Here is a 13,331-nt window from a genome sequence, read left to right as displayed (position 1 = left end):
ACACTCTCTCATCTGTCTTGTGCCGTATAATGTGTTGTAGGGGTGTTGTTCGAGTGGACGTCAGCCTGCAGGATGTGGATATTGACCAGTGCTCTGCTGACGGCTGGTTTGCAGGAACACACAGGTGTAACATCACCACTATGGAGGTGAGTCCTTTTTAAATCTCCACTGACACACAGTTTAAATGGAAATTGTTTTACTTGTTAGTTACATTCCAGGGGTATCATTTATGAATGTGGCATACACACAAAACAGGGGCGGTGTGTACACCACTTAGCGCACAAAAGTCATATATGAAAAACAAATTTGACGGGAGAATGTGGTCAGCTGTAAATAAACTGCAAGTGAATATATTTAACTTAAATATTGACTTAATTAAGCCACTTTAAATCATCATATGAGCCATAATCAATAATACACAAATTAATAATTGATATTCAAAAAAATGTAATATTAAATAATAATATTTTAGGAAGGTTCCAATGTGTGGTTTTTTTTGGTAAAAAAGAAGTACATTTGGATTTATTGACCAAATAAAAATTCAGATCTTAAAATGTGTGTATCAAGTCTTAAATTTATTTTTATATGTATTTCAAATATATTATAGATAATAGGTCAGAAAAGGCAGTTTAAAATAGATATTAAGGGTTTACTTTGACATAATTTGCACCCTACTCGTGAAAGCGTTTGCCCCCAGGCTTGATTACTGCCACACCTGTTCACAATCAAGAAATCCCTTAAATAGTGTGTGTGCGTGTGCGTGCGTGCGTGTGCGTGCGTGCGTGCGCGTGTGTGCTTGTGTGTGCGCGTGTATGTGTGTACAGTAAGGTTATTTGGATTTTTTCAAATAGTTTGTCGACACCTTTAATGACTAAATTCATCTGTTGATGCAATATAAGTTTGTCAAGTATATAGCTGCGTCTCAAATGGCAAACGATGCACTCATGCACTATGTATTTTATATCATACATATATGCTGTTGAGTGTGTAAGTGCATATGTAGTGTCGTCCCAAATGGAGCCGACACTAATGTTTTTTTTTACTAAGCAAAAATTCAAAACGCGGTTTGTTTGGCATATGTGAAACCACTAATCGCGCTCGGATCTGCGCCAAAAAAATCACTCCAAATCGCCTGAATGAGGTGGTCTCGGCTTGATTGAATGGAACTCTGGAACGGATCGATTTTAGTGAGAAAGCAATGCGATCCGAGCCCACTTATATCACAGTGTATTATGGATATGTAATAGGAATAAGTCTATATGAAGAGAGAATTTTGAGTAAGAAATGCACAGACTCCTGGATGCCCGCAAACGAGTGATAATCTCCCGGAAATCGACGTCTCCCTCCCAGTCCTCAAATACGTCGTGCACCCTTCTCTCCCTTCCCCACCGCATCCCTCCTCGCTCTTCAGACACATCGCGCACACCCTGTCAAACACCACCAAACCACCACCCCTCGACAGCTGAGCAGGACTCTACAAAATAAACCGTGAAACTGACCAATGTGAGTAGACTTTACTCATGCATCTGTGACTTGTTTTAGCTCTTTTGGTCCGTTTAGAAACTCTGCAGTGTGAAAGCGAACTGCACCAAGAGCAAAGAGCAACGCTGTAACAATTTGAATACCTGTTTCGGAACAACTGAATGGATTCACAGGCGTGAAGGCACCCTCACATTCTGATTTCCACTCTTGATTCATGGTATTCATCCTGCTGTTATTTTGAATAACAAAATACTTTTATTTGATGTCTTTGACCTTCTGCCTCAACAGTGAATGATTCTGCTGTGTCTTAATGCTGTTAAACTGATGCTCGGAGAATTCCAGTTATAAAGAGAATAGATTTTTAAGGTCTGGCTCCTTCATAATGGATGTGATGTAATAGATTGCACAGGGAGCACTGAATAATTGAGAAAGCTCTTTGTGTGCTCGGCCTCCTGATGGACACTGCACAGTATGTATGTGTGTGTGTGTGTGTGACACATTCGAGCATACCGCACATAGCGACACAGCATCTTCATTTTATTATGCAATTGAATTGTGACCTCTGTCATAATAGCTTCCGTTCACCCCTCGTATAGCACAGGTCTGATGCAAGCTATAAATAGAGCTCAAAACTGCAATGCAATCAGGAGTTTTGTTGTAATTTAATATAGCTGCAGCGTCTCTAGTATGCAAAAAAAAAAAGCTGTAATTCGCGCTCATTATCTCAGATGTCTATTGCTGAGACTGCAGCCCACATGCCATTGATCCTATTTACACCGAACCAGAGATTCCCTGCCTTATCAGGCCAAGAATGCCATTAATGAAGACTTCCGGAATGTGGAATCTGATACTCCACATGCATTTAGACATTGCGGTTGATGCTGAAACATCCTACTATGCATTATGGAGTTAATGATGTGAACAAACTCTCATTTTCAGTTTAAATGAGGCCATTTGATGATTATTAAAAGTCCCATGAAATTAAAATAAAGTTTTTTTCTAAATGTTAGTATCAGTATTGTTCGTTTTTAGGATATCTATATGCTAGTGTGCTCCAAAACAGTGAAACAATTTACGTTTAGAAGATATAAAACTGATAGAAACATGTAAGGCTTGCAGCTCGTCACTCCCACCTAAATGAAACGTTTTAAATTCACGTCACCTCATACTTCAGTTTCTTATCAAATCATGAGCAATCAAATGCTCTCTACTATCTGACATGCCCTGCCCCCTTCAAGACGCTTTACATTTGATTCGCTTGAGCTCAAACACTCTCACTGTCAGAGCTCTGATTACAGTTTTTCTTGATTGCTTTGATGCAGCCGTCAACTGAAGCTCCATATTTTCAAAACAGTTAACACACAGGCCTTAACAGCGGCACTCATGGTCAAAATGACACATTTTGCTTGCAAAACGCACATAGTGTGTTAAAACATTTAAATATGCAACAAAAGCTAGTTTTACCTTTAAAGAACACAACTTGAAATCAAGTATATGAGCTCTTTCAATTAATCATTTCACAATGGACAACAAAATACAAAATACCGAGCTCAAAATACAGTGAATCAGTGCGCCATTGCTTGCCATTGTAGCCTATTGCCAATGCCATTTGTTGTCTTTCTATTTGGGCTGTCAAATTAGTTTTTTTGGAAAGAATTGGCTCCAGATTAAGACATGATTTGATAAAATTTATATTGAGTTCATGACATTTTTCAAACTGTGGCTGAAAACTGAAATACTGTAAAAAACAAAAAACAAACAAACAAAAAAAAACTGACAAATAAACATACTTCCTGGGACATGTTTCACGATCTCCAGAAATGTATATAGGGGTACGTATCAATAATGAGCCTGGGTGGGTTTTCTGCAAAGGCCGAATACAAATGTTGTTTATTTGCTATTAGCCCACTACCAACTTTGCCCCAGGCCATGCCTCTTAGCTATGATGCTTCACCAACCAAGTCTATTTGATTCAAGAGAGTTCTTATCAGCAACTATCAGGTTTAAAATGAAACCCCATGCTGACTGGCTTGAAATACTGAACGACATGGAATGGAACGGTTAAGCGAAAAGAACCATTCGGCCGACCTGATTGGTGATGATTTCTGTGGCTAGAGTCATACTCTACAGTGAAAGCTACAGAAATGTAATGCTTTGTAATGCTATCTTCAAAACACCCTACAGCAATTCTAAACCAGGGCTATGCTTGAGCCAGTAGAAAGAATGGCATTTAATGACAATGAGTTGTGTTTCAATCAATTAAAAAGGTTTACTGTAGACAGTGGTCTCAGCACTTCCAACGCAATAAGTCAAGTCAGCAAGACAGTGATGGGCTTAAAAATCAGAAATAACATTCTTTTCGTATCTAATTTCAGACACAGAGATCTGTTCCATTACATAAATTTGGTTATCTCTAACAATTTATTCTTTATTTATATGCATGCGTCTTAAGTTGTTCAGATCAGGACTCCATTGAAGCACTGCTTCATCTTTCTGGAATAAAACAGCATGTCCACACACAACTTTTACTTGTGATTTATAATATAGCATCTAATGGAGCTGTTAAAGGGGATTTTGTCATTAATTATTTACCCTCGTTTTGTTCCAGGTCCATAAGACCTTATGAGTGATTGCGAAAGCAAGCAAATGTGAAAGTAAGGATAGTGAGGGTACAGAGCATAGTTTTGTCAGCAATATTTGTTTTTTAACTAAGTACTATGTAAATACCTGCTTTGGTATATTTTTTGACAACGTGTCCAATTTGAAGACATTAATAATTAGACTAAAAAAGCAATAAAAAAAAAAAAACTGGTTTGGAACAAGCCAAGAGTGAGTAAATGATGACAGAGTTTTAATTTTTGGGTGAACCATCTCTTTAAATATACAAATTAGCTGACATTTTTAACTGTAAACATACACTTGTAGGCCACTTTATTAGGTACACCTTACTAGTACCGGGTTGGGTTCTTCAGAACGGTCTTAATCCTTCATGGCATAGATTCAGCAAGGTACTGTAAATATTCCTCAGAGATTTTGGTTCATATTGACCTGATAGCATCACACAGTTGCTGCAGATTTGTCGTCTGCACATCCATGATGCGAATCTACTGTTCCACCGCATCCCAAAGGTGCTCTATTGGATTGAGTTCTGGTGACTGTGGAGGCCATGTGAGTACAGTGAACTCATTGTCATGTTCAAGAAACCAGCCTGAGATGATTCACGCTTTATGACATGGCACGTTATCCTGCTGGAAGTTACCATCAGAAGATGGGTACACTGTGGTCATAAAGGGATGGACATGGATATCAACAATACTCCGATAGGCTGTGGTGTTGACACGATGCTTAATTGTTTTTAACGGGCCCAAAGTGTGCCAAGAAAATATCCCCCACACCATTGATGTATCCATGCTTTTATGTTTTTTATGCCAAATTCTGACCCTATCATTGAATGGCGCAGCAAAAATCGAGACTCATCAGAGAACCTCCAATGTTTTCTGCCTCAAGGTTTGACGTGTTATGTGTTCAGAGATGCTTCTCTGCATACCTCGGTTGTAACAGGTGGTTATTTGAGTTACTGTTGCCTTTCTATAAGCTATAAGAAAATTCCAGTAGATCTCCGTTTCTGAAATACTCAGGTCAACCCGTCTGGCACCAACAACCATACCACATTCAAAGTCACCTAAATCACCTTTCTTCCCCATTCTGGTGCTCGCTTTGAACTGCAGCAGATCGTCTTGTCCATGTGTACATGCTTAAATGCATTGAGCTGCTGCCATGTTATTGGCTGATTAGAAATTTGTGTTATTGAGCAGTTGGACCGGTGTACCTAATAAAGTGACCCGTGAGTGTACATGGTCTTTAATGTTTTTTTTTTTAATAATGAAAAACTGCCTTTTTTCTTTTCTATTTCTTTCTTTTTTGCTTTTCCCCACAGAATTCAAGTGTAAACAACATTGTATTTGTAGATTTAGTCATACAATCAGGCCAAATTTAGACCAGACAAAATAATACCTGCTAGTGTATAAATAGTCTAGAAACACAGAAAGCGAATGACTGCAACACACATTTTCTATTTGGACTTTCCGTCTGTTTATTTTGGTGAAAATTGCCAAGCTATTTTCAGAGGCACTTTGAATTGATCTTTTCTTGGTGAGTCACACACCTGCTGGTTTTGCATTGATCATACACTGCTGTTATTGCTACTTTAAGCCACTGAACTTAACAGATGAGCCCGTGTGTTTGAACCCCCTCTGAAGTCTGATATTTAGAAATACATCCACCGCGGGAGTAATTACTTTTCCTCCCATTTATGTCTCTCTGTAGGTTGTGTTAAAAGAAAAAGAAGATTTAGTGTGAGATGAAATATCCGCTGAGCTCTTTTTTTTTCATGCTGGCTGTATGACAGGGATGTATGGTTTCGATAGGCTACACTGCTAATGAGGAAAGGAGCTCGGAGGAAGTGCCATTAAAGAGAGCCATCGTTTATATCCTTGTGTCTCTGCAGGGCTGATATGCTTTCGCTAACCTCATGGTATGGACGTTTATGAGGAATCTATGCTCCCAGTTCTGCTCTAAAAGTAGAAGCACAGATTGAGTTTGCTAATTTACGAAGGACGCATGTGGGAAGAAAATCTCAGGTTTCGATGCTGCAGGAAGATGGGTGGTTTAAGTACATCAAACTGGATGAAAAATGTGTTTTGCCCATACAAAAGATGCCTTTACAATGACATTATAGGGTGTTTGTGGAAATAAGGTTTAGCTAAGGCTAACTGGTTGTATACTAGAGCCCACATTGCTATGCAGATGCTAAGTAGGTCACTATAAGGTACACAATTCATTTGACAATGCATCGCGATAAGATGGCTCAGTGGTTGAGCAAGAAGGTCGCTGGTTCGAGTCTAGGCTGGGTCAGTTGGCATTTCTGTGTGTAGTTTACATGTCCCCACTGTGTTCTAATGGGTTTTCTCCAGGTGCTCATGTTTCCCTCACAGTCCAAAGAAAAGACATGCGTTATAGGTGCAATGAATAAACTAAATTGGATGTTTCCCAGTACTGGGTTACAGCTGTAAGGGCAACCGCTGTGTAAAACATATGCTGGATAAGTTGGTTCATTCCACTGTGGCGGATCCTGATGAATAAAGGGACTAAGGGACTAATTTTATTCTAAAATAAGTTGTTTGGGGCTACGATAACCCAAACTATTATTTCAAACTAGCCACTCTGAAAACATGGTGCTTTGTTGCGTGTTTTTGGGGTACAATGTTGTGGTTGAATGCACACACACACACACACACACACACACACACACACACACACACACACACACACACACACACACACACACACACACACACACACACACACACAAAAGAAATACAAACAATGGCCAATTTTGGTTGCTAGTAATACTGTAAAATTAACAAATGTACTGTAAATTAAGAATTACAATTGTGCTGTAGTTTTAGATTGAGCTGTAGTTTTACAGCCCAATTGTAGTTGTTCATTTACACTTTGCTTGAAAATTTTGACAGTATTACTGCTAAAATTTACGAGTACACTGTAAATTAACAATTACAATTGTGCTGTTGCTCCACAGCACAGTAGTAATTGTTAATTTACAGTGCACTTGTAAATTTTATAGTATTATTGGCAATTTCTACTGTATTACTGTCAATTTTTACAAGCAAACTATAAATTAATTTTTATAATTGTGCTGTAGTTCTAATAACACAACTGTAATTGTTTATTTAAAGTGCGCTTTGAAATTTTACAGTTTCACTGTCAATTTTTACAGTATTACAGGCAATTTTACAGTATTACTGGCAAAATTTATAAGCGCACTGTATATTAACTATTTCAACTGAGCTATACTTCCGCAATTGTTAATTTACAGTGTGCTTGTAAATTTTACAGCATTACAGGCAATTTTACAGTATTACTGGCATAATTTACAAGTGCACTGTAAATTAACTATTTCAACTGTGCTATACTTCCACAATTGTTAATTTACAGTGTGCTTGTAAATTTTACAGTTTTACCGGCAATTTTACAGTATTAAATTTACAAGACCATTGCAAATTTTACAGAATTGCTGGCAAGTTTTACAGTATTACAGGTAATTTGACAATATTACTGGCAAAATTACAAGTGGACTATAAATAAACAATTACAACTGTGCTGTAGTTCCATAACACAAATGTAATTATTACTTCACAGTGTGCATGTAATTTTTACAGTATCACTGCCAAATTTTTGAATATTACCAGCAATTTTACAGAATTACTGGCAGAATGTACAAGTCCACTGTTAACTTAACAGTATTACTGGAAATGGTAACACTTTATTTTGATGGTCCATTTGAGTATCAGTAGACTGTCAGCTTAATATGTGTTGATACTGCTCCTTCAACAGACATTTATTGGACTATAAGTAACTTTGCAAGTACATGTCAACTTACATTAATCTCGATAATAACCCCAACCTAACAGTCTACTTATAATCTACTGAGAATTAGTTGGTATGTAGATGCAATGTAACTTAATTCAACAAACGGACCATCAAAATAAAGTGTGACCAAAGTTTTTTTGGTTTAAAGTTTTTACTTTATTCAGACCAAACAGTAGTTTTTTAACCTTTCTGCCATTTTGTTGTCTCATAGTGAAATAATGTTATTATTCATGTATGTATTGCAGTGCTTTTTTATTTTAAATCACTAACCCTAAGTATAAAATAATCTAGGACTCATGACGTGAATTACAGGTGCTTTTTTTTAAACTTTTCACAGAATCTCACGTCACAGTTGCATCTTGCATTCGCGTGTTCTGGCTGTCACACTGTTCATAAAGTATGAAGTCAACTTCTGGCTCATTCATTATATATCGATCTCCTCTTTCAGTCTGCTGCGATATTATCTCTATTTATAGACTGTGTAAATGAATAGGACGCTGATATAAAGGAATTACAATCTGCGAGTACAGCTCCATTTACAAAGCACACGTGAGGGGATGGATTGTATGCCGTAACCGGAAAGGCTCATGAATCACATTGATTTGGTCATGGCAAAAGTACAGTACTGCCGCAAATATATGACAATCAATTCTATTATGCCGTGTGGCAACAGGCCAGCAATACCATTCAGTAGCTGTGCACATTTGGCTTGGTGACTGTTTGGACCAGTTTCATATTGTGTCAATGAATTAGTTTGATTGTAAGGTGTAATTAGATTTGATTTAATGTGATTTCTTGCAGCCACAGTTTAAAAAATGAAGTGACAGTAAAAACACTGATAGTATAAAGCTATAAAGGATATATAAACAAAACATCTTTGGACTCTAAAAATTAGAAATGACATGACTGAGTATAAGATTGAATTAAATCCGAGCTAAATAAAGTTAGATCTTTTTAGAGCTGCTATTTTTTTTTGACCAAGAGTCTAATTTGAGTCTTGATTTGTTCAGTTGTTCACTCTTTTATGTGTAACAGCTTAAACTTATACAGGATCTCTACAATTGATTTTTTTTCTTTATTAAAGTCATTTTCCTTCGGCTTAGTCCCTTATTTATCAGGGGTTGCCACAGCAGAATGAACCGCCAACTATTTCAGCTTATGTTTTACGCAGCAGATGCCCTTTCAGCTGCAACTTACTTCATCCAGTTCACTTATACTGCATGTCTTTGGACTGTGGGGGAAACTGGAGCACCAAGAGGAAACGCACACAAACACATGGGGAGAACATGCAAACTCCACACAGAAATGCCAACTGGCCCAGCTGGGACTCTTCTTGCTGTGAGATGACAGTGCTAACCACTGAGCCACCGTCACTTGTGTGATTTTTAATAATCCCAAACAATTGCAGCATGTCAGACTGCACAAATATGACTCTCATGTCACTGGAGGACCTCCGTCACCGTATTGTCAAAATGAATGGCAACCAAGACGCGCCAAACACAGACATGAATACTCAAGAAAACTAACCCGAGGTTTGACGTCATCCATCTGTCTCACTTTCAGTATCCTCTGTTAACTCATGATAAACATAAACAAACTGTAGTGGTAATTTTGCTCACACCGTGCCTCAATAATAAAAACAGACAAAAAAAGTTTTGACATTTCCCCGCTGTGGATTTACAAATACAGATACACATTAGACGTCCTGTATTGCAGTTTATCAGTTAGAGCATTTGTAAAACTAAAGCTGATGGTGCTGATCAGTAAAAACAGGAGCCAACGTCAGCCTAACACAGACACACACTGACTGCTGCAGTCTGTTGCTCACACTGAGAGCATGAGTTCTGAGCGTGACTGATCACTCGGCTGGCACACACTCCACTTTCACCCACCCGCGGGACACACTCCCACACTGCTGCCAAATAACTTCCACATGGCAAATCCCCACTTTCTTCATCTTATCTGAAGCACCTCTCACATTGTAATAGACTGGCATAATAAGATGCTCAGCCAAAATCTATTTTTATTCATAACCCGTGTCTGCCCCAGACACAAGCGGCACAACGTGACGCGACTAAAAGCAACAGAATTCTATTATAATTAGAGATACAGAAATTTGTCAACTCATCTTGACTGAAAACTGATGCTAATATCACTATTCAATTTAATTATACTCAAGATTATGTGTATAGCACTATAATTACTGCGGTACAGTTAAAATCAGAAAAGTTAAGGAGTTGTGTATAGGTTGGACAGCATATAAACATAGTTAACCTGTAGTTATACGGTATATAGTGTCCTAAAGGGGATTGAAGAGAATGCATTTAACTGTATCCTATCATTATGTGATGCGTTGTGGATATGCTTTACTTAAAAGATAAGTCTTTTAGTAATTCTGGGCCTAGGACATTATCAAGAAGGCTGTTAGTGTCACGATTGCTAGCAATACAACCTGTGCAAATCGCTAGTATATACTACAGTCTGCCATTTCAAGAACTACAACATCCAGTCATGCAACACACACACACACCTGCTCCAAGTCTCCATTGATTACACTCTCACATCTGTAGCTGCTTATGGACTGATTACAGGACTATTTATACAGCAAACAAACACATAGAAGTTGCTGAGTCTTGTTATACTGAATGTGAACTTTACGATGTGTTTTCCTTGCCTTGTCTTGCCGTGTTTGTTATCCTCACCTTGTTTTGTTTGTTTATTCCTGTCTGCTGCCTGCCTTTTGAACATCTGCCTATTTATTTTACTACAACTCTGGATTTGCCTGTATACATCTGTTTGCTCCTGTGTTGACTGTCACTTGCCTGACCATCCTGCTAATAAACTCTGTGTTTGGATCTACACTCCTTGTCCAGCGTCACTTCATATTACAATTAGGCTATGTTTACACTGCGAGGCTTACTGCTGAAATCCGATTTTTGTTTGCAACTTGTTACAACTTTTCTTTCCGGAAAATTGTTCCCACATGTTCCCGTTCTGGGAAATTGCTGGTAGCTTTCCGGAAAGATCTGTATGCGTAAAAGGGGCTAATGATTAGTTAACGAGCGGCAGTTGTAGTTCTAAAAAAATAAACAAAGTGAACAACCTTAACTTTCCTGTCCTGAGTGACATTTTACTACTGATTAGCTGCCTGTTTGCAGTAAGAGACAGAATGATGCATGCCGAATGCGATCGAATTGCAGATTTAATACCACATATGAAAGTGGCACAAATCAAAATGGAAAAGATCAGATTCCATGCGGTTTGGGCTGTTCACACTGTCGTGACAAAATAAGATCTAAATCCCATGTGGGCAAAAAAAAAAAAAAAAGATCAGATTAAGGCCACATTTGCCTGAAGTGGAAACGTAGCCTAGAGAGTTTAGGAGCCAGATATGAAAACGCTCGATCTCCTTTAGTGGACTTTGCTTTTCTGTGTACATCCAGAAGCCATGATCTTAAAGAGAAGGTTGGATTTTTCTGTTTTTGCTTGTTTGTAGTGTCCAGATGCCTATTAAATCAATTATTGGAGATAAGGTTGGATATTTTTGTAATAAAACCCATCAATTCGCTTCATAAGACACACCTGGCAACGTATAAGACACCCCTGGCAACGTATTGGATTATTGGAAGTTAATTTACAATTGATTATTCACAGTTATTTAAAGTGCTTTTTATTTGTGCTTAATAGCCAGTTATACATCAAAAATAAAGTGAGTGTGAAAATGTAACCTTACAATAACTGCTGTAGTTGTTATTGGTACAGATGTAAAGGGGAGGATCATTTACAGCAAACATCACTTCAGTATAAACCTGTGTATCCTCGCTCATGACTTATGACAAATATTTTTGTTACAAGAACACATTGATCTGCTTCATTAGACATGCGTTAACTCCCTGGTGCCTTATGGGTTAGTTTAACAATGCATTTAAGCTTTAAAAAAAGCCAACACTATTATACAGCATGAAAGAGCCAGGATAAAGTTGAAAACTACTCTGACTGTGTTCGTCTGACAGACAAAAAAGTCATGTACACTGAGGGTGGCTTGAGGGTGACCAAATTATGGGCTAATTTTCATTTTTGGGTGAACTATTCCTTTAAGCAGCTGAATGAGCGATTGCTGTGACCTCATGCTCCGTCAGCATGCTGCGATGTTTCCGTCCTGCCTTCAGTTCTGCCAGTGACGCTGATGTAATGAGCCGCTAGAAAACGACCGAGGATAAACATGTTTGTTTGCTCTGGGCTTCGGTCCGTTTGACTGAGCTTCATTTCACCCTCTCCTCCTCGTTTGACTGGCTGTAATGGTGAACGACAGTGTCCTCGGCGAGTGCTCAGGCCATTCATCTTCATAGAGGAGAGAGAGACTTCATCTGCTCGACAGCACCGGCAGCAGCTGCTCTGGCCGCATTAAAATAGGTGTCAACAGAACAGCATGTATTTGACTAATGCTGTTTCAATCTGATGCCTGCTGTCGGACTGACCACCCGTAAACCTGGTCCTGCTTTTAGGGGGAGCACAAAAATCATAGGAATTTCTTTGAATGCATCTCCTTCAATAAATAGTATCTGTGACAGTCAAACTACACTGGTAAAAGTATTGGTTAATTAACAGTTTATCAGACAATCATGATTCACAGAGGATTTCAGCTTATTTAGGATTTCAAATTGTCTTTTGGGACATTGATTTCTGCTCGTTGGATGACTGCATCCATACATCTCTGCAGTGACTCAAATAATTTATTAATAAAGTCGTCTGGAATGGCAAAGAAAGTGTTACTGCAGGACTCCCAGAGTTCATCAAGATTCTTTGGATTCATCTTCAAAGCCTCCTCCTTCATCTTGCTTCAGAAAGGCTTAATAATGTTTATATCTGGTGACTGGGCTGGCCAATCCTGAAGCACCTTGACCTTCTTCGCTTTCAGGAACTTTAATGTGGAGTATGAAAGTATGTGAAGGAGCGCTATCCTGCTGAAGAATTTGCCCTGTCCTGTGGTTTGTAATGTAATGGGCAGCACAAATATCTTGATACCCCAGGCTGTTGATGTTGCCATCCACTCTGCAGATCTCTCGCACACAGTGCTAACCACTGAGCTACCATGTTACCATAGGTTTTAATAAGTTAAAACTTATTTGTTTTAAGTTTAATCCACTTAAATTGGTAAAAACAATTAAGTTACCTTGTGTTGACAACATGAAGTAATTGTGTGGAACCCATCTTTTTTTTTTTTTTTTACAGTGTATTTTTGCATTGATTCTTGATGCTGATTCTTATATTGTGAATTTTACCCAAGACAGCTCAGTGAGTTCATCCGAGTGTTAGCACAGGATCAAAAGAGCGAGGTCAGGAGAGGAGAGATGCAGGAACATTTCTCTAGCGACATGAGGATGGGAAATGATGTCACC

The 13,331-nt window shown here is 38.4% G+C and overlaps 1 protein-coding gene and 1 long non-coding RNA gene across 3 annotated transcripts in view; one reads left to right on the top strand and one right to left on the bottom strand.

Moving 5' to 3' along the window:
- gpr158a (G protein-coupled receptor 158a) overlaps window positions 1-13,331 on the top strand; it is a 113,656-nt gene that overhangs the window by 23,742 nt on the left and 76,583 nt on the right. For both annotated transcript variants that reach the window (NM_001440740.1, NM_001440739.1), the window contains 1 exon segment: window positions 41-146. In NM_001440740.1, the coding sequence (NP_001427669.1) occupies window positions 41-146 (106 nt within the window).
- LOC141380815 (uncharacterized) overlaps window positions 1-13,331 on the bottom strand; it is a 65,088-nt gene that overhangs the window by 44,793 nt on the left and 6,964 nt on the right. The window lies entirely within an intron of this gene.

Source organism: Danio rerio, chromosome 24 (genome assembly GCF_052040795.2).
Source record: "Danio rerio strain M-AB ecotype USA chromosome 24, GRCz13ab, whole genome shotgun sequence".
Classification (NCBI taxonomy): Eukaryota; Metazoa; Chordata; class Actinopteri; order Cypriniformes; family Danionidae; genus Danio; species Danio rerio.
Note: the sequence above shows the minus strand (reverse complement) of the source record. Positions and strands in the feature narration are given on the sequence as shown.